Raw genomic sequence first — 22,439 nt, 5'->3', positions numbered from 1 at the left:
TTTGCTCAAATGGACATCCTTTAGAATTGCATTCTAGCAAATAGATCGAGAGAGACCAGGTCTAGATCTATCAGAGACTCAAGTAGATCTATCTACACTAACAATGATTGTCAGAAGTTGCCTTGCGGTTTTGATAGTGCTGGCAGCATGCTTGTTAGTTGAAACCGCTGTGTTGCCGGGAACATGCAATGCAGCCACATGGTCACCTAAGAGCAGTGAAGCTGAAGAGAAGGTTGAGATAGCTACCCTGAGATGTTCCCTGGGATGCCAGATTGTGGTAAGTTGTTGAATTGGTACCTCTTTTAATGTGACTTCCTCGTTATATCGTTGTATAGAGATTTGGTATAAATCATAGTATCATAAACACTACATCTCTTGTATATAATTATACGTACCAAGATAATTATGTGATATAATTGAGAGGCGTTTGTAACCTTCTAGGTATAGTTGAGTAATATAGTATGAGGGGTATAATTGCTGGAATACGCACTGCTATTATGAGCAGCATAATAACGGCATAAATGAGCAGTATAGTAGAATAATTAACAGTAGACTGAGCTGATAGGAATAACAGTTATCTGTAGCTGTCAATATAGAAATTGTTATAGGGGAGCCATACGTAGTGCTGAATGGTGAGAAAAAAGGATAATGCTATTGTTGTGCATGTTCTTGTTTTGGTAGACGTTAGTGAGGTTTCCGTGGTTAGGGTGTGTGGTTGACAGGTTGACCCACAGCCAACCAACAAGACCAAACATGTCATACTTACAGTACAACATCAAGTGTATTTATACATGTACTACAGTGCATGTGCATCAAGGTACATTTTCGCATCAGGTGGCAGACACATGCACTGAGTGGAACATGTGTTTATTTTGACAAACAATTAAGTCTTTATGTTTGCAACATGACTTTCTGATATAAGCAACAAAAATTAATGGTTGTTCCCTATAAGTTGAAACTTCAATTTATTAATTAACTTCATGTCACCTTTCTACTGGTTGCCCACTCTACTACGACTGAGACCACCCCCCCTCCCCTTTGTGGCCAGATATTTGTCTGTGAATGCTTCCGTTTCTAGGCAGTTGCTGCTACATGGGGGGAAATATCAATGGTTCCTTTTTAAGAGTGCTTTCTGAGCTTAGTCCAAGTCTAAACATGAATTAGTGGGCTGCCTCTCTGTGTATGTCACCTAGCACACCCTTTACTTGTAGACTAAATATCACAACACAAACTGCGCACGCCTTTATTGTGAATCACGATTTCTTTTCTAGTAGCTCAAGCTAGCTACAATTGCAATTCACTATTCTTCATACAGTACATAACTGTAGACACTATGGAGAAATGTACGTTATAATTATAATTATAGATTGCTTGTTCCAATACAACACCTATAATTATGATGGTCTAAGATTTGAGTATCAAATTCACTTAATTGAAACAAGCCAATATATTCAAGCAGCAACTTCAATAGAATCCTATATTGTTTGTTGCATACCATTATTGCTGTCTGGCTCTCAAAAGTGCCTTAATAGGACACTGTGTAATGTCTCTACATTTCTTGCCAACTTTTTTCCATTCATGCAGTCATGTATGGGATGGTTGCAGTATAGTCTCCGACTTGCATACCTCCATATCCTTAAAATTGCATTAAATTAAGAACTTCGACTTTGATTAAAAAAAAATTGGAATATTGTAACACTTACTTATAAATAATTATTGTTGTCACTTGATGCATATGCTTGTGACTTTGCTTCCACACTAACACACGTCGAATGAGCTATTTTGCTATAGCTCTCACATGCAGATTATTTCATTTATGTATCTTTCTCCTGTTTATCTCTGAGAACATACAAATGTAAAACGTTCGCCTTTGGTGGGACGGAAGGGGGAATTTCCCCCTCCCGAACCCACCCCCTGCGTCGCAAGGAGAGGGTCCATTCCTTTTTTCTGCCCCCCCACCTAAAAAATCTTCTTACGGCCCTGTGGAGTATATACCCTCTATTGATTGCCACACCCCCTATACAGGTGGTGCCTGAGGATAGTGAGAGGCTGTGTTTGGAAGGATGCTTAGTGCACTCACTTAATGAATCACTGTCCCTGCCCGACTGTCATCAACATTGTTTGGTAAGTGTGATCATGCAGTATACCCTATATAGTCAGTTATTTTCGAGGCACTAAATTTTCGCCGATTACTACATTTCTCGGATTTTACTTTCCAGGATAGGTTCAAATGACTACACCCCTACCCTACGGTAGAGAGATTTTTAATACTGGGATTAAACAATGATTCCTAATTAATTTTTTCAATTTTTCGAAAATTGTCCTCGAAAATAACCCACTATATGTACGATAGCTAATCGTTTCCACAGACCAATTACATGTTTATACCATTGTAGAATTTTACAGAATAAAGTGTATGTAAAGTACCTATAGTATTATGCATGCGTAACCGAGTATATATATACACTTATTTCTTAGGATTTGAATGCCTCTCCTCTCTGTACATCTGGCTGCAACATCTCAGCAGCGTTTATCCGCACCAGAGCTGAGCTCAATACCACCACTGAAGATGAGTTACCCACTAACAGTGATTTAGTTACAAGCGGTGGAGAAGCCATGGTCTGTTCATCGAAAGATGGTCGTGAGCTCTTAAACGAAGAGAGAGCTTTCATCAGTGGGCAGGAAACATGCATAGTGGAGACTTGCACAGTGAGTGAAGATAATTATTGATCACTGCATGTGATCTGAGTAGAATATGAGCTCTATACTACTAGGATATAAACAGTATCAAAGCTTATGATACAGTATATATAGTGATTGTTATTGCATGTTAACGAATCTTGTATGGGAAATATGGATGTATTATATAATAACTGGAAACTCCTGATTGATCTGCTACAGAATGGGAGTCTGGACCACTCATCCTTAAGCTGTTCTGCTGTCCAAAGGAAGTGCTGTGTTAGTGGGGAGGTCAGCAATCTCATTGCCGAGTGCTGTGGTTTTTGTGGAGGTGAGGGAGTAGTAGCTGATTTTAGCTGATTGTAAGCGTATATATTACACAGTGCTCTTACCAGAAACTTTAAGCGAACATGTTCACCTCCCAATCTTGTATGTATATCTTTTCAACTATACATAAAGTCCTATAACCTTCCTAAGTTAGACATCGCAGTCACAGCTACATTTTTACAGTCTAAGAGGCCACGTGCATAATTACAGTTATTATGTTTGCAATCCCTCCAGGCCTTCCAGTTCACCCCACATCTCCACCAAGGTACACCTTCAACAACAACACTCTCGTGATCTCCCTTCCGCCCGCTCTCTCCTCGTTCATGACAGCTGCTCAGAGTGTACTGCTCAGAGTCAGAGGGGAGACGACTGTCATGCTACTACCACTGGTAAGAATAAACTGAGGTGTACCAGTATGCACAAGAAACTGTGCTGCTTACGAAATAAAGTATGCAAAAATGTATCACCAGCATGCAAGCATGTGCATGCAATATTAAATTCGTGGGCATAAATGCTGCATGGTACATGCTTAATCAGCGATTACAACCTCGAAATATACCCGCTATATATACAGTGCATTCCATTGATACTTTCTCAGGTCATAAACTATCACATTATTGTATCTCTCTGTCCCGTTAGCTCAAACCATCAGCTACTACTGTCTCAGTGGATGTTAATCCTTCGGCTTGTACCAAGCTGGTCATCGACTATGCTGCAGTCAACCTCAGAGCAGTGTCCAACTTCTCAGCACCAATAACATTCACTGGTGAGCTGCAAGTAAACTTTTTAGGCAGCTCTAACTGCACTGACATTCATGCAGTCCAAAGTGTGAACTTCTATTTATCTGTATTTTCTTGGAAGGTCTTAACATTGGACCCGAAATTGAATTGTAGCGTTTGGTTTCGTCAATAATTATTTTGTATTAATTTTGTACATTATACCGGATGATAACTATCCAGGTGCCCATTGCTTAATTTATAATTGGGAATCTTATGTTTCCTCAGTGGTTCCTAGTCAAGTGGAGAATTTAACGGTTTCATTTAGCGAGGACCCCTCCCTTCTACAGCACACCATCCTGCAATTGTCATGGACACCTCCACGAGGTGAGTTGTTGTCTAGCCACTACTTCCACCAGAAACTGAAGGAAAAAACTTTTCTTAACTTGGCATATAATTATAACATGGGTTTATGCATACGTAGACTTTATCATGAGTGTAGGCGTGTGTTTATACGTAGCTGTTCCAAAGTTACTATTAAATTACGTCTTGCACACCTGTTGTTCAGTCTACCAAACACCCCCATTAATCCTTTGACACCCTGTACTGCTTTCATTACACTCTCACACACACAATACTACTCTCAGTGGCTGCCTACGTAGTTTAGAAACTGATGTAAACTCTTAGTCTAAACATCCTTTGTGATCTCCTGTTTACGCCTAATAGGTACTAACTGCCATCATGATGGGTGTGTATCGTCCCATTTGCTTAACGTAATGTTTATTCCGTAGTCAAATCTACTTTAGTGTTTATTTGTTGCAGCTATATATGTTAGGGTGCTCATGCATGCAGTCACATGGTTTTAGGTTGCTGAACATGATTATATATATAGCATCAAGTTTTATGTGCTTTTTTCATACTGCAGTGCGACCTCACATGGTGTCTGGATATCGAGTGAGCTTTGAACCCACGGCCGACTCCCCCACCTTCTGCCAACAGCGAAGCAACTACACAAAAATCCTAAAAAGTGTACGTATGTTGCAAAGGGAAATAGTATGCCAATGTATACATGTAAGATTGATTATCTAAGGTCAATAATGCATTGTGAAAGCTATACTTACGTACGTCCATACATTGTTATACAGGATGATCTCTCTCTCTTATTGTCTGCTAATAACACTGATGTTGAGTTATTGCCTCTCTACGACTGCAACTACACCTTGAACGTGAGCACTGAGTAAACATTAACTTATTAAATTGAAATATTTGTTTTCAGGTGGCCACACTTCCCGGAGGAGCTTCACTTTCAAAGGATGTTCAGATAGAATGTAAGCAATCGTGCCTTTCAGTACATAATTCACTATTAATTAACCAACCAACTATAGAGAGATACCGTATAGCGGGAAACTTTGGAGGCATTTATATTTCGTGGAATGGCCTCTATAAATTTCGCGCTACTTGGTCAAATGACATGATGCTTTTCGTTTAGCTAAACATTTCGTGGACCTAATTTTCGTGAAGGATTGCTAACGCCACGAAAACATTGAAATTAATTAAGCCCCTCGAAAATTTCGCGCTATATAGTATATCCATTATGAAAGCATAATCATTTAGTTATCTTCTCACATCTTTCTGTCTTTCACAGATAGGAACGAGGATAAAAAACCCATCAATGTAACCTGTACGGCAAAGTACAGACCGGAGACTGTTACCTATGACATCAGCGTTGACTGGACAATAGATGCACTAGCAGCTGCTGCAGTATCCAAGTACATAGTGCAAATGTTATTCAATAATGAAAGATCATTTTCTTTTAACCGAACAGAGGTTAAGGTGAGAGTAAAATTTCGTACTGTGTGAACATGGGTAGTGGGCTCATGTAAAGTGTATCTAGAAAGTGAAAGCACTAAGAGAATGCAGTGATGTCATTGTAATGATGCCATGATGCCATGATCACTGTAATCACCGTAATGTATGTAATGGGAGTAATCACCGTAATATAATGTAATCAATGAGGGTGTACTGGTATATACCTATATACCGAAATGTGGTTTACACAACAACTGCCACAGTTGGATATACTCCTCGAGCCCTAATGTACACTCCTGTTGTGATATATAATCTAATATTATGCCCACTTAACCATGCATCACCTCTCCATCACCATGCAGGAGCAACAAACAGTTACCATTACTGGTATACAGATCTCAGAAACAGTTGGCTATTATGCTACGGTACGAGTTGTGTGCACAATTTGTATAATTATACCTGAGCATAGTTATAGACTTGTTAGAGCCCCTCCCCCATGCATTCACCAAAACTGATATTTATTTTCTGATTACCTAATCAAGTGTAAATTGATTAGGTATTAGTTATTGCACGAGTGATTTTATGCAATAACTGATTTGTTGCGTGGGAGAAGCATAGTTATAATGACATTCATGCCTTCCGCATTCCTTATTTTCATACCACAAAAAAGTGAGTTGTAGGAACAATATAAAAGAGATCATTCCAAATTTGACCAAGCTTTCTGGCTGTGCAAATATATGGAATATTGCACTGTGGAGACTTGTTAGCTTTGATGTGCCTGGCTTCACTGTGCAATATGCCATATATTTGCACTGTGGTTTCTTTGATCTTTGCTCAAACATGCAACAAAGTTCATTAACACATACTTGCTCTAGCTACCATTTTAAACTGACTCAGGACTGTAGTTTGAATTGCTATCAGTGTGTTTCTTATCCTCTAGCTGGAACCAGTCCGCAGCAGCAAATCTTTCTTCTGGCGCAAAAAACTTCTTCCTCTCAACTTTAAAAACTATCCAAACTGCTCTGTCATATTCGTACGTCCCCACCCACCATCTCCCATCCAAAACCTAACAGTATCAGAACTAACACACCAGTATGCTGACGGAGATGGGATAATAGTGTCCATGGTCGCAGGATGGAGTGGACCAGAGTTTAGCAACGGTATGTTAAAAGAGATTGAGCTGAGATTGGCAAGATGTGTGGATGGACGATTTGTGGAGAAAATAAGGAGTAGGAAGTTGCTGGATGTGAGTTTATGAACATAATAAAATTCTGAATCATTAGCTCTGCATGGTCAATTTTTTGATCACTTATGATGTCACATTCCTATGTTACGTTTATGGATCTAAATTGCTATTTTTTGCTCACTGCAGTCACTCGCAAGGAAACAATTCAAGTTTCGGGATGTACTTGTACTTTTGAGCGATTCCACGAACCTCTGTCTTCAGGTAAGAACTTGGCATTGGTATAAGTTCCATTCTTTGCCTTACGTTAGCCGGGAACAAAATCTCTAGCTACCAAGACACAGACTTAATGATAGTATAATGATTCAATCTATTTGATTTTTTGACTTCCCTATTTCTCCCTAAGGCTCGCTCCAGAAACCAGTATGCGACCAGTTCATGGAGCACCCCCCTTTCCATACCCTCACTGTCAGTGTCACTGACTCCAGCCCCTAGTATGACCACGCCTCCTCCCCCTCAATTACCTCTCTATGGCAGTGTGCTCATTGGAGTGAGTGTGGTCGTGATACTGGCCGCTGTGGCTGTACCTCTACTGATACTCTGGCTTTGTCTCAGGAACAGGGCTGTTAAATACGTGAGTTGCTTGTGCTGTTTGTATTATGCATCCGGAGCATGCACCAGGGGGGGGGGGGGCATAGATCTAGTTTGTTATAGGGAGTGCAAACTTTGAACAATCAATTATGTAACTCATAGTCAAGCGAATATACATGAGTTCCCTTCAGCCACATGAACACTAAAATAATTATAATTCTCATGCCACATGATGTGATCCTGCATGTGTACGAAATCTTCATTTGCCGGTTTGCTATGCGTTAACCATAGCACCGCCTCTCACATGCACACACACACACAGGGTGATCGCTATTTTTCCACAGTGCCACACAAGAACTCTAGTATCAAGAACACTTTTGGCCAGCATCGCTCGTCCATTAGCAGCAATTGCAGTCAAATTCTTCACATTAATATTCTTCCCACCCCCCCTCTCGTCACAGACGACTGGGAGATCCCCTATGATGACCTTCAAGTGTTTTACTCTCAGCCTCTCGGCAAGGGGGCTTTTGGGGAGGTCTTTAAAGGTGGGTGACTTTAAATCGTATATAGTGCATGGGTACTTCTTAAACATCATTTTGCGGATTTGAACAAGCTACGAACATTTGAGAAATTTATCCACAAATTAATGGGCTTGAGAATTTAGACCCTCGTAAAGTACCAGCTATTATTCCCAGTCGAATAAAATATTCTAAACAACTAACATAATTATCCGTGCGTAACGAAATTTTTTATTATAATAGGTCTTGTAAGAAGTCAAGCAATGAAGTCTGGAGTGAAAAGATTGCCCAAGTTCTCTCTGAATTGCACGGTGGCAGTTAAGAAACTAAAAGGTGAGTTATAATTGCATAATAACACTATCTCTTTCAGTTTCAATACAATTCATTTTGGGAGAAATAGTATGACTTTTAGTGTGAGCATTGAAAATTCCTACTGTACATAGAATGTCCTAATTATCGGAATCTATAGTTGTCAAGGAGTTATATAGTCATAATAAATTCCTGTTATTGTGAGCTGTATACTGTAATTGCTGTACCACAAAAGCATCAGAAAGCACGTGTATTCATAGAGATTAACTGTCACAATACAAACATTCTTTATTATGTATGACTCCTCACTCCCTCACACACAGACAATGCCGCTTTCTCGGAGAAGCTCTCCTTCCTCAAAGAGATAGACATGATGAAGAGAGTCACTAACTCTGAAAATGAGTATAGTTGCTTTGTGGTGAATATGGTTGGCTGTGTGACAGCCAGAGAGCCGTTCCTACTGGTACTTGAGTATGTGAGACATGGTGACTTGTTGAAATACCTCAGAGCCATGAAAGCCAAGGTAAGTGTATTAATACCTGCTAGTTTTATTACTTAGTGCCCTTTGTTTTACAGCATGAGTGAAATGCATGTATTACACCTGCATGATGTGGGCTTATAAAATTAATGTGTTCTTTTTTGTTTACAGCTTAGGAATACACAGATTGCATCTCCTTATCTGGTGAGTTGTTATTCTGTGATTTTATGCACAATCATAATTATAATGATGAAATTGGCTTACAAATAATGATGTTGTAATTATTATTATGCTGTCATTTGCAGTAATTCATACTAGACACATGCAGTGCCTATAAGCAACATATTGTTGAGTATCAGGTTCCTTGCACAATTGCATACCTAGAACTAACGGTAAATGTATGAGAGTAATATTAATGTTATTGCCGCTATAATTACGTAAAACTGTCTATTTCCCTTTCAAACTGCATTGTCACTCTTCTCAGGAGCCCCAGGGTGCGTACTCCACGTTGAGCCCTAAGGATATTTACGAGGACTTGGAGTTACTGGAGGATAAGGATCTGCTCGAGTTCTCACGGCAAATAGCAGCTGGAATGGTGGGGGAATTTCTGAACCACAAAATTCACTCATGGTCGTTTATAAATTGGTTTTGTTCGGGCAAAACTAAATCATTGTTGCCTGGCCGTTTTTTGCATTATAGTACGAACATTTAATATTCAATCTCCTCTCCCCCACACCTCCCACAGGAATACCTCTCCAGTCTAGACATCATTCATCGAGACTTGGCCTGTCGCAACATCCTAGTGGGAGATAACAAAAACCTCAAGATCTCTGACTTTGGAATGTCTCGTCATTTACCCAACGAGGAAGCGTACGTGCTCACGTCTCAAGGACAGTTGCCACTGAGATGGATGGCACTGGAGACGTTATTTCAGCGGGAATTCAACACATCCTCAGATGTGTGGTCCTATGGAGTGGTTCTCTGGGAGATTAGCACTATGGGTAAGTGAAATGGCCTGGTGTCATCAGTACTGTACTTAGTGTTTGTTTATTGGCATGCAGAATGATTGAGTGTTATACCTAGTAAAGTGTTTGTTAGCATCGTAAAATAGCTAATGGCTCTACCCAAGAAGCTATAATCTTCTGCAGGAAAGTTTATGGCATTTACTTAGCCTCAGTTTAATGCAAAAAGTTTGTTCATTCTAGTCCATAATGTAATCCATATACAACAGAAATACTGCCTAATTACACACACTCCCCACATCAGGTGACCTTCCGTACCCGGTGTACACCAACACAGAGGTGGTGCAGCAGCTGAGGAGAGGTCACAGGATGCCCAAACCTCACAAATGCTCCCCTGAAGTGTAAGGATGCCGTTAAGTTTGTCTGCATTGTGTATATTGAGTCAAGTATACGCATTATGTTGCTATAATTATCTATTTGAGGGTAAAGCTTTAAGTGTTTCTATATACTTTCAGTTACGAGGTGATGCTTCACTGCTGGTGTGAGAATGGAGGGGACCGGCCGTCATTCTCTGAACTGAGACAGAGGTTCGACCACTTCCTCAGTCTGCATGTGCAAGAGCATCATCCTTACATTGAGATACCTGTGAGTGGTTGTCATAATTGGGAACATGACTGTGATATATATTTTGTGATTAATGTAAAGCGAGCCTGTGTGCATATAAGATTAGTGTACTTGTTGCTGTTGTAGAAGGGTGTTGTCTGTATTATTTCACCAAATAGGACCAGCCTTACCAGTTTGACCGGTTGGCACCTGAGACGGGGCAGGTGGGACGCAACAGTTTCCTTGATGAGGGGGACAGTCCTCTTAATCTGGAGCAGCTGGGCGGAGTCAACGAAGGAGAAGTTCAAAAGAGGTCTGTATACTATGAAGTAGCTGTTCACATGCATAAATCAATTTTGTAAGTGCCTGCTGTTGAAGTGCATAGCTTAGTATTTACGCGCCCTCACCCCTACACACCTCACAGAAATAATACCCGTGGAATCGTACTGAGCCGCTCCATGGAGCTACTGAGTCCTCCGCCCACCCACCACCACTCCCATACGTCCCTTGACGAGAACACCGCCCGGTACACCCGTTCTCCAAGTAGTAACCTCCTCACCCCTGACCTATCTATCGAGGGAGACCTAATGCAACAATTGGACAGAAGGCTGTCATTTATCAGTGTGAGCAGACTGCAAGCAAAGCTATCAGAAGCTAAGAGAAACGAAACTAAACAAGAAACCGTACTGGAGTTTAGTCCATCCCCTAGTAATGATGATGTTGATATCGATCTATTGGCAGCTTCAAAACTTGAGGAACGTTCACAGTCAAATAGAGAAAATGAACACAATATTGAAATACCTCAAGAGGAAAATAAACGCCCTCTTAAAGAAAATCTATTGTCTAAACACATGCAGGAGGGTGAGGATGAGTATGATGAAGAGAATCAAGGGTCTGAGAAACGGTTTTCAAGGAGAGAGAGTTTGTTGGAGCGCAAGAAAAGAGACTATTTCAAGTTCACCCTCATACCTACTTGTGGTGTCCAATTCAATGAGAGCAGTGACTCTGCTCATGGGAAAAATGAAGTGCTCATCTAATTACATTCACGGAACTATAAAAGAACATGCACAATGTTATGTATGCGATCAACTCTTTCAACAGCCAGTGGATTTTTATCTCGTGTATATAACTGTATAATTTTACATGTATATATCTTTTTATTGATCATTACAGTCATAATAATTATTGATTGCTCCCTAAAAATAAGGTGGGTGAGCTAGAATACCGTATAATCTGGTTAATAATAGTAAGCGCATGCGCCTATACGGAAAAGAGCAGGCCTCTATGCGCCTATAATTATTACCACACCTACAGCCAATCTCCAGAGAACACAGCCTGGGAACCACAATGACAATAATTATGTATGGCGGTCCCCTTGCTGAAAATATTCCCAATTCTGCTTGTCAATGTACATTCCTTTTTCAATTACAGAATACGTACAGACTCACTTTATCACACATCTCTAGCATTGGACGGCCACCAAAGCACTCCTCTGGTTTTATAGATTATTTATTCATGTCAACAAGCTGTTGGTGGAAGTTGAAGATATATACTCACAGCATAATATTATAGGCGGCTATAGCCTTATCACGTTTATAATAATAATTATAATTATTCCCTTCATTTCATTTTTTCTGCAGCAGACTCTCCTCCTCTTCTTTCACCCCCTCTCCAATCGATCACTTGTAAGGTAAATATGAATCAACACAAGTAGAGCAGCACTGGCTGGCTCATCCAGGGTGGTCCAATTGCATGGGAGGACCAGTATTAATATACATGTGTCCGAGGTTAATTACATCTTTAATTCCCTATAGCCTCTGTATACAGAAACAAAACGCAGTGTACTTGTGGAGTTCCATGCAATCGTCTACTAGTGTATGTATATAGTCATGAAGTACGTGAATTGCAGGCTTATAATTATGTCATTGTGTTGATGAATATGCATGCATATACTGGTGTGTGATGGTAGTCTAGCAGCCATTAATTTAGACTTAGACTTTTGGCATCGATCCTTTTTAGCAACTATATTTTTGTGTCCTTTGACACCATTCTGCAATAATGTCTATGCCGACCAGTGTGGTCACCTTGGACTCCCCACCTCCAGAGCTGCCACATCTTAATAGAGGGACACAATAAGAGAGGTATGGTACATGTAGATAAAAAAAAATGTGTACATGCATGGGCGATCAGTGGACCAAAGTGGCCAACTTGAATTTAGCACTGTGACCACAGAATCTGAAATTAGCTTTTGGCTATCAGCTTAGCTTTCAGCTTTTGGCTTATCAGCTCAGCTTTCACCTATCAGCTATCAGCTTTCAGTCAGTATATACAGTGGACCTATATAAGTGGCCAAGTTGAATTTAGCACTGTGACCACAGAATCTAATGCGTATGAAATTAGATTTTGACTATAAAATTATATCAGCTCAGCTTTCAGCTTTTGGCTTATCAGCTATCAGTGAACCAGATCAGATCATCACGCTGAATTTTGCATAGAAATTAACTTTTCGCAAGCAGCAAATTAAATCAGCTAAGGCTGTAGCTAGCTAGCTATCAGCTCTCTGCATGGCTATATATCTCGCTGGCCAGTCCCACATCTAGTTTAACCACGCCCTCCCAAATTAATGAGGCTGCTAACATTACTGCTAGGATTTTCTAATTTTTTTATGCATCCATGACATAATAATTATATCAAAAATCAATCCATAACTTATTAATTAATTAGTATTTACCAAGTATCGTAATCTAGGGCAGACAGGTTCTTAGTGAATCTGGATAAAGTTAAGTATGGCATCTTGAAGGGAATGCTTATTGTCACACATCAGTTTGGTGTATATACTTCCAACATAATGATTAATACTCAGCTAGTTCAACCTGCAAATGTTTGTTTGTTTGATCACCTTAAGGTTGTTCCTGGGAAATAAACTAGGGTGAATTTGCTCCACCCACACTGCACGTTCCAGTCTCAATCAAGCAATACTCGACATGGGGACATGAGGAGCCTAAATCAAATCACCTATCGCCGCAGGTCACACATAATATAATCCATAGGTGGTTTGATTGAGTATTGCTTGATTGAGACTGTGACGTGGAGCAAATTCACCCTGTACACACCCTTATTTCCTAGGAACAACCTTAAGGTGGTCAAACAAACAACAAACATTGAACAATTGCAGGTTGAGTATTAATCATTATGTTGGAAGATATCTATATACACCAAACTGATGTGTGACAATATCCCTTCAAGATGCCATACTTAACTTTATCCAGATTCACTAAGAACCTATCGCCCTAGATTACGATACTTGGTAATACTAATTAATAATTAATTTATCGAGTTATGGATTGATTTTTGATATGTCATGGATGCATAAAAAATTGAAAGTCACATGGTTAGGTTAAAATCCTAGTACAGTTGAGCCTCGGTTATCCGAATCCCGGTTATCCGAATCCTCGATTATCCGAATGCTAGAGCATAGTGCAATCTGAGCATGCGCAGTAGGAAATTGCCCACGTGGCTGGCAAAAAGCCAGCTTTTGATTATCCGAATATTTCACTTACCCGAATGGGCCCGGGGACAAAGGTGTTCGGATAACCGAGGCTCAACTGTAGTAATGTTAGCAGCCTCATTTAAATTGGGGGGCGTGGCCAGACTAGATGTGGGACTGGCCATGCAGAGAGCCGATAGCTAGCAGAGGAGGTACGACATCCGCGTGTCAAAGGAAACGTTTTAGACACACATTCCTTAGGTCAAAGTTCGGAATGTGTGTGTTAAAGACACGCGGATGTCGTACCTCCTCTGGATAGCTAGATAGCTGATAGCTACTAGATAGCTGATAGCTAGCTACAGCCTTAGCTGATTTAATTTGCTGCTTGCGAAAAGTTTATTTCTATGCAAAATTCAGTGTGGTGATCTGATCTGGTTCACTGATAGCTGATAAGCCAAAAACTGAATGCTAAGCTGATAGTCAAAATCTAATTTCATATATGCATTAGATTCTGTAGTCACAGTGCTAAACTCAACTTGGCCACTTAGGTCCACGTATACTGACTGAAAGCTGATAGCTGATAGGTGAAAGCTGAGCTGATAGCTAAAAGCTAATTTCAGATTCTGTGGTCACAGTGCTAAATTCAAGTTGGCCACTTTGGTCCACTGATCATGTGGTATGGCCAAGCGGCCAAGCAGAGATGATGTGGCCTGCTGCCAATGCAAGCAGTCGTTAAGCACTCATATTGGCATGCATACTCTAAAGAGCTGCTCTAACATGCAGTGAGTTGGCACAGCGAGGGAGTGACTCCGTAATTTACCAAACACTCCTTTTTTCCTTGAGGATATTGCTAAAATAGACTGATCATTAACATGTTAGCTATGACACTTAATTACTGCTCATGTGATGCTCTATATGGGGTGTCTTCACTTGCATGTGTTTATGAAGTCAAATGTTAGAGTTCAGTGCATGAGTAGTTACAATTATAAAATAGATATAGAGGTTATGCATGGGCCGGGGTCTAGTGTTAGGCTTTAAAAAGTGTAAGTAACGGTGTGCACTGACTGAATAGATGCTACACTGTAAAATGATGTGTGGTTTTATTGTGGCAAATGTGCGTTTTTCCTGATAGATCTAGTTGCCACAATAGTCACGCACTTGCATGAAAACCACACATCATTTTTTACAGTATAAATTCATTTTTTACAGTATAAATACAGTATCTACATTTAAGAAGTTTTATAGATGGATCTAATGAGGTTTCTGAACAACTTAGGTCTAGCCTCTTATTAGCCTCCTTCACAAGGCCTAGCGGCCTGGGATCAAGGATAGCCTCTTATATGATCAGATCTAGCCTCTTATAATTATGATCAGATCTAGATCTAGCAAAATTTTGTGGGTGGGGCATGTAAGCCTAATTAGATCTACCTCTAGACAGTTTCTAGTTCAATGGCTGAACAGGTAACCTCATATATTATCTACATGTATCAGTTGGGAATGTTAAATATTCCTCTCATGCAGACTCTTGATATCCTTCATCCCTCTACAACTCTGGAGTGGGATGAATTGCCTTTTCTACCAGTGGAAATGAGTGATGCCTCTTCTGAATCCGTGTACCTGAAAGGAACACTCTACGTTGGAGGAGGACCGACTGTTGCCAAACTGTGCTCATTAAAACTTGGAGTTGACAGTTCATGGACAATGACAGACACACCCACCTATCGCTATACCCTCGTCGTCCATGACTCTGAACTGCTACTGGTGGGTGGGAGAGAGTATTTTACGGGAGAGGAAACAAACAAAGTCTTCACGATGAGGGATGGACAGTTTGTTGAAATACTGCCTCCTATGAATGAGAGCCGAAGTTCACCATCTGCTGTCAGTAGCGGGTCTGCACTAGTTGTGGCTGGAGGGAAGAATACATCAGAATTCCTCTCCTCTGTGGAAGTGTTTAAAGATGGCCAGTGGACGACTGCTCCCTCCCTACCAAGTGCAGGGTCTAACATGAAGTCTGCTCTTCATGGTGACCAGTGGTACCTGATCACGTGTTTTGGAATTGTATTCCTTGCATCTCTACAATCGCTTATATCCGGTGCAGTTAAGTTTCCTTGGGAGACGTTACCTGATGCTCCAAATATGCTTACAGCTGCTGCCTTCTTTGGTGATCGTCTCTTGTCTATTGGAGGAGGTGTTTTTTATGCCCCCACAACAACCATTCATGCGTTCTCCCCCAACACCCTGTCCTGGGAGCATGCTGCTGACCTGCCTCTATCATTGACAGAATCATCTGCTGTTGCTGTGCCAACTGGGGAGTTGATGATTATTGGAGGAAAAGACAAAATAGGAAATTCAAATAAAAAAGTATTCAGGGCCTTTTTAAAAGGTGTGTATGCATGCAGCTACTTAGGCATAATTATAATGATGTTTTATGCAGCACCTTTGGTTGATAGTGACGTACACTTCAGCATACCCAAGCTGAACCAACTGCACAAGTATGGAATCAATCTCATGGACGCTCTCTCTAAGGATTTGTGTCGATTCTACATCACCTCTCGGGTACAGCTTTCAGTGAAAGATAGAAAAAAAGCTCCCACACACTCTGCTAGAGATTACATTGAGCAGATCTTCAGTGCTTGGGAGAGAAGTACACAACCAACTTACCCCCCTACCTGGGAAGGCCTGTTTACTGTCCTGAGGAAGATGGACCTGGGTCATCTCACGGAGCAGATAGCCAAATGTGTGACTGGGTCACTGCCAGAGATAGAGAACTCAGAGGTTCAGTTAAGTCCTGGAAACAAGGAACAAGGTACGAGAAAGCACATGCAGCTATGCTTTTTAGTAAGTGTATCATAAGTGTGTATCATTTCACATTAGGCTGGAAAAGTACTCTCACACAATTGAGAGATGAATTGAAGCATCTGCTACTAGAGTATGATACTCTTAAAACTGAACTGAAGAATATGACTATGAAGGTTTGTCAGTTGACCGATAATTACGACAACCAGATTTTCCCGAAAGAAAATGGTATGTATAATCTATCGTCAGTTAGGTTATGCATGCACCTGTGACCATATACATGCAGACAGTATGCATCTGATCCTGAAGAACGTGAGTCTTCATTTCCTTGTCCAAAATTTGGAGGGTGAATTGGATCAGTTGACTGAGAGGTGTGGAAATCAAGCTGACAAGATTCACCAACTAAATAAATTAGGTGCATTTCCTTTAAAACAGCTGTGAACATAATTACACAGATTATTTGTTAGGTGAAGAAAATTCTGTGACTGAATTGAGATCTGAAGTGAAGCGACGGCTACTAGACTATGAGCGTCTGGAGGAGGAGCTGGGTCAGTTAACAGATAAGTATGACAAGCAAGCTGACAAGATTTACCAGCTAAAAATAGGTGACATAATTATTAATTGTGTATAATCAGTTAGGTTATTCAGCTGTGACCACACAGAAAATGAGAAACTAAGAAACAATCTCCGAGCAAAGAATCAGGAGGTTGAGGTTGAACCAGGTGAGTGCCCATACATATGTATAGGGTGAATGTGGACAATAACATGTGATGTAGCCTGACATGTGCGTGATTACTCACTGATAGGTTATAAAGACCTCAAATCACCCCCTCATCTACCAATTGAAATCTTGAGTCAACCGCAGGAATCCATACACCGTTTTGGTGAGCAATGTTGTTGTCCCCATTACATGCAGGGGCGTAGCTACCATTGTTTCCTGGTTGCCCAGAAACCCTAGTCTCGGGTCCGCCGCGCTTTAGAAAAGATCGTCTGGTCAAGTTCCTATGTTAAAAACTCATGCAGAAGTCTAGGATTAACCGCACAGGACGTGCACGCTCACGATAGCCATGAATATAATTTTGTGACTCAAATAGGAAAGAGTACAGTAAGAAGAGGTCGTTTTAGCACTCAACTCTGTCTGAAGCAGTTTTCCTGGCTATGCACTCAGAAGCTAGAAATGGTGGTTACTGTGTGCATTGTATTCTGTTTGCTAGGCCCATTCTACCACTCAGTTAGTTATAGTTACATCTACAATGACAAATTTCACACGAGCAAAGGTCACATAAAGAGCATGAGAGACAGCCACAAAATGTGTTTTATCTGTTTCACAACAGCTACGTACATGTACTAATACAGTCTTCTGTCACTATTGCTAAAAAAAAGCGATCCTTATTGATAACGATCGTCTTTTGTGGCAAACAGCTAAGTGATCTCACTTTGAGGCCATCGTGAACATAACTACACAAATCCAGGACATTTTCTTAAAATAAAAAATATCATCTTGGAACAACACTTCCAGACAGCCTTCCAAAATGCACGGTACAATTGCCACAAATTCAGAACGAACGCTCATCTCGTGCTGGAGAGTGGATACGGGAGCAAATTTTCAGTGAGATCAAAGATGCAACATTCTTTGTTTGTGCTGATGAAGCAGCTGATTACTCAAACAAGAAACAACACCTCTTGTGCTATGCTTTGTTGATTTGTGACGTGTTTGTCGATGTGATACACCACTGGACAAGCCATTGCAGAGAAAATACTTGAGGCTTTTTGAACAATGTTAACGAAACATGGCTGGTAAATACAAAGGGGCGGCTAAGGTTGTTCAGGATCTGTCCAAAGGCTGTGTATATATGTGCACTGCGCAACCCATGCATGTTCTGAAGCTTTGCGTTGTGGCTGCTTGTAAGTTAAAACATGATGGGCACAATGGTATTTAAGGTTTGGGCCGCGTAAGCATGCCGCAAAATATTTGGCCACTCCCACAGTTGTTAATTACACACCTCACAGTAGATCTAAGTTACGTATTGCACACCATATAGACGGTACTAATGTGCCGCAAAATATTGGCCCCTCCTACATTTGTTGACCATACCCCAGTGCATCACAGTTGATCTAGTTACATTACATAATTATTGCATACCAAGTACTAATGATGCGATTACAACGTTTTAGAGGGAAGGTTCACCCCTGCCCCCCTCCCACTAGATGAAACCCTGATACTCAATTCCTCAGACCTTAGGCATTAGCACAGCGCAGCTTGCAGCACTCGTTAGCTATGGACTAGAACGCTAGCTATTGGTAGCTTCAAAGAAAAGAGCTGCAAGGCTCTACTGCACTGATCCAGCAGCTGTAAAATTTTAGTATTTTGTTCCTTTTTAGCAATAATCATGATCGATTGTGTGTTATTAGCAATAGCTAGTAGCTTTATGTTATAGAGCTTTGACACATTCACCGAGGCGTCAACGCCCACGGTGCTTTCATTCTATACTGTTCCCTCCACTCAGACCTCCCTGGTGTTGAAGTGGTGGCCAGCACGTGTGTGATCGTTACCAACTCACCCCAAACCTTCCACTGGGTTGGCTATGGGTTTAAGCTCACTATACCCCGGGGCTCCCTGCCAGCTGGTGTTGATCGGTGTCGACTAGACATCAAGGCCAGTTTAGCTGGACAGTATCAGTTTCCTGACAATCACCAGTTGGTCAGCAGTGTTTTCTGGATACTTCCTCTTCCCTTGTGTCGATTCCAACAGCAGCTGACAGTCGAGATACAGCACTGTGCCAAGATGACCAGCTCCACTAAGCTCTCATTTGTGAGAGCACATTGCTCCCAGGAGAGTCTGCTCTACACCTTCAAGCAGCTTGAAGGGCGTGGCTCATTCACTGCGTACAGCTCGTATGGATTACTGAAGCTGACCCAGTTTAGTGGACTGGCTGTGACAGGAGAAGATGTGGACAAACACTACACTGCCAGCCTCTACTACTATCCACACATTAAGCATACCACAAAGATTGACGTAGTATTGTCTTGGAATGATGAAGCTCACCTTTCGGTAATGTTCAAATGTCGTAAGGTTATATTTCATATTTAATTGTGCAGGCTGTGGAACAATTTTATGAAAGAAACGGAGCAGAGAAAGGGTCCCATCTCGCAATAGAGTTTGAAGTTCCAAGTGAACCAATATCTCTCGACATTCCCATGCTTGAGGGTATTGAGAAAGATGGATGGAGGATTTACCCACTAGTAACACCTGTTGTGAGTATATAGTGCCTAGTTTCAGTTTGTCATGCTGTAATGATGTAATGATACAGGTTACTAGAGGGGATGTGGACTCGTTTAACCCTGGTACAAGTGCTTTTCCGTCTCTCCAACTGAAAGCCAGAGTGCTGCGCCCTGAAGAAGAAGTGCAATATTTTCGCTATGTTTTAAATCTGATAGGAGCCAGGGAACCCAAGAACAAGCTGTTGGTGGAAGTAGACCCCCCAGCGGAAAGAATTGGTGGTATGTACTTTATCTAAAACTGTTTTTCCTTTCACTTTGCATTCGTCTGACAGCAAACTCTCTCCCAGCCGATCAAGCACTTGTACCATCACAAAGTATATAAAACACATATTTAGTAATGATATAATTGCTCTAATACTGATCTGCCTATGTTATACCTACCCTTAATTGAGATCATATACTGATCTGCCTCTCTTATAATTTATTTGAAGGCCGAACTAAAACGAAAGATACAGTTACGTGTACACTGTATGCATATGACTATCCACTCAGTTCAAATAATGCTCACCCTATATGCACACGTAGGCAATGTTGTACACGAGGAATGTGAAAATCAATTATGCACAAGAGACTTGCAAGAAGTGTTTTCAAACTTGATGGAAGTCGTTACTAATTGGTTTAATTTGGGGCTTTCTTTGGGAATTCAAGTTGGTATGCTCAAAGCCATCAAATCTAATGAAAGCAACGACCAAGATCGCTTACGTGAAATGTTGACCCACTGGTTGCAGTACTCACCTTCTCGTACATGGAATGACATTTGCAATGGCCTCAGAAGTGACACTGTCAAACAAATCAATCTGGCAGATCAAATTGAGGAGAAATACAAAGGTGAATAATGGTGCATGCATGTATTCCTTAATTCCATTAGTTATTTATGCACCCAAGAGTAGATATAAGAGTACCGTATATATGTTCTTATATTCCGTTGCTATGCTGTTGCTATGTGCATGCATAATGCACTGAGTCGCACTGTATTTCATATTCTGCACTGACCACAAAGCCTTATAATTTGAGGGAACAACATACATGGCATTTTTACGAAAAAGTAAATGCCGCATAGCAGCTAGAGGCTTACAGTGTCACAAGTTTTTCCAGTTCTTTACTGTCTACTTGAACATAGTCCTATACTAGGACACAGTCAAGTTGGCATCGTCGGAGTTGGAAAGTGGCTGTTTTGCAGCAGAGTTTGAGGTGGGGCTGCTCTGCAGCTTTGCCTTTTGGGTTGGGCTGTTTTGCAGCAGAATTGAGAAGAGAGAGTGTTTTGCAGCGTTCAGGGGGTGGAACTGCTTTACTCTTACTCTTGTCTAGCATCGATGAGCCCAACGTCTTGTGAGTCAAACAATTTGTCGTGCCAATGACGGCAATCTTGAATGGTCAGCTACTGGTGTCTAGATGCAAGTAGCTGCGTACGATAACTTGGCCTGTATTATGCTGGGACTATAGTCTCTTTCAGTCATTTTTGTAGAAGCTGTGGTGTATTTTGTTGCTAGGGATATAAAACTAGTTATAACACGTGCATGCATATAGTGTATTTGCCTCAGCCCTCGGGAATGGCGTCCTCGTGCTTCAGCGCAATATATACGTCACCGTACAATCCCTCGTGCCCATATTATAACTATTACTAATTTATCAGACAGCAAAAAATAAGGCTGGGTATAATCTTTATAGAGCATGCAAAATGTCCGGAAAAATTAGAACAAGCATGCATGCAGCTGCATGAACAGTGTGCGACTGAATACCATGCATATATAGCGCACAATTTTCGAGGGGCAAAATTTGCACCAGCGCCGGAAAATTTCCCGCTATATAAGTTTCCGTATAAACGGTGCATGGCAATACTATTTTTAGATATAAGACCCCGCCCATTTGTTTTCTGATATAGATAGTAGTTGCATGCCCTCTTCTCTTCATATAATTATGCCCTTGACTGTATCATATATGGTTGCTATGGTAGTGGTGCAACATGCATATATACAGAGCAGCACTAGATTGCTTTGATGCCCACTTACTGGGCAACAGCTATAATTATGCCTAGCTCCAGTCTCAAAGACATAATTATGTTCCCAATGCAGAGAACTCGTCCCGACTACGCCCCTTCACAGGTACGAAGAGAGAGGCCACTGAACCCACTGAGCAAGGTGAGACAGTCAGTTGTTGTGTTGGTCTATTTTACTGGTGAGTGTCTCCATGCAGTTCCCCCCAAGAAACCTCGGTCAGAAGAGCAGTGAGGGAGGAGAATGGACTACGTACACTGTCCAGCTGGTCTGTTGATGGTAACTTTCTAAGAAAAGAGAGAAAGACAGATATTATAGTGACACTCTAGAATTATTTGATTGCTCAGTATATATGAGTTGGAATTATATATACAACATAAAATCAGGGTATATAAAACATGCAGAAGTGGTGATTCTATAGCTATATAGTGTTCCAGTGACTAGATCCATGGGTTCCAAGAGGGTCCATTCTTCAGACATTGTCTATGCTAGCAGCTGCCCCGATGAGTGTGGTCACCTTAATGGTTTAAATAGAGTCACATACCTGGCTAAATGTGGCTGCAGATGCCATTTCTTGCATTGACTGCTATATCCCATATTTCGTTCTACGTATATACAGGCAACATAGCAAACTGCCCACACAAGCAATCCTGGAACTCTTAATTGATCCAAACCTTGGATTGGAGATCACCAACTCTAGAACTC

The 22,439-nt window shown here is 41.0% G+C and overlaps 3 protein-coding genes across 5 annotated transcripts in view; all 3 read left to right on the top strand.

Moving 5' to 3' along the window:
- The window catches only part of LOC135347803 (uncharacterized), a gene marked incomplete in the record, with an annotated part of 825,189 nt that overhangs the window by 93,494 nt on the left and 709,256 nt on the right, over window positions 1–22,439 (top strand).
- LOC135347802 (uncharacterized) lies at window positions 25–11,367 on the top strand. 2 transcript variants are annotated; one of them, XM_064545865.1, is made up of 25 exons: window positions 25–277; window positions 2,026–2,124; window positions 2,479–2,709; window positions 2,902–3,010; window positions 3,241–3,395; window positions 3,646–3,772; window positions 4,011–4,109; window positions 4,648–4,751; window positions 4,868–4,948; window positions 4,999–5,050; window positions 5,368–5,555; window positions 5,894–5,956; window positions 6,472–6,777; window positions 6,904–6,978; window positions 7,121–7,348; window positions 7,628–7,850; window positions 8,067–8,156; window positions 8,456–8,655; window positions 8,782–8,814; window positions 9,095–9,205; window positions 9,356–9,611; window positions 9,877–9,973; window positions 10,088–10,217; window positions 10,355–10,488; window positions 10,600–11,367. In XM_064545865.1, exons 1-25 carry the CDS (start codon window positions 104–106, stop codon window positions 11,210–11,212), a joined length of 3,978 nt encoding a protein of 1,325 aa, XP_064401935.1. In that variant the 5' UTR covers window positions 25–103; the 3' UTR covers window positions 11,213–11,367. The 2 variants fall into 2 exon arrangements, with proteins under 2 accessions (XP_064401935.1, XP_064401936.1); XM_064545866.1 differs by lacking the exon at window positions 6,472–6,777.
- LOC135347819 (uncharacterized) lies at window positions 15,073–22,153 on the top strand. Of its 2 annotated transcripts, XM_064545895.1 has the most exons (15): window positions 15,073–15,123; window positions 15,184–16,045; window positions 16,097–16,468; window positions 16,537–16,686; window positions 16,745–16,873; window positions 16,926–17,063; window positions 17,121–17,180; window positions 17,265–17,342; window positions 18,966–19,510; window positions 19,558–19,713; window positions 19,770–19,959; window positions 20,013–20,054; window positions 20,266–20,568; window positions 21,813–21,878; window positions 21,934–22,153. In XM_064545895.1, exons 1-15 carry the CDS (start codon window positions 15,112–15,114, stop codon window positions 21,966–21,968), a joined length of 3,138 nt encoding a protein of 1,045 aa, XP_064401965.1. In that variant the 5' UTR covers window positions 15,073–15,111; the 3' UTR covers window positions 21,969–22,153. The 2 variants fall into 2 exon arrangements, with proteins under 2 accessions (XP_064401965.1, XP_064401966.1); XM_064545896.1 differs by lacking the exon at window positions 20,013–20,054.

Source organism: Halichondria panicea, chromosome 14 (genome assembly GCF_963675165.1).
Source record: "Halichondria panicea chromosome 14, odHalPani1.1, whole genome shotgun sequence".
In the NCBI taxonomy this organism is placed as follows: Eukaryota; Metazoa; Porifera; class Demospongiae; order Suberitida; family Halichondriidae; genus Halichondria; species Halichondria panicea.
The sequence above is the reverse complement of the archived record's forward strand: the minus strand, read 5'-3'. Positions and strand labels throughout refer to the sequence as shown.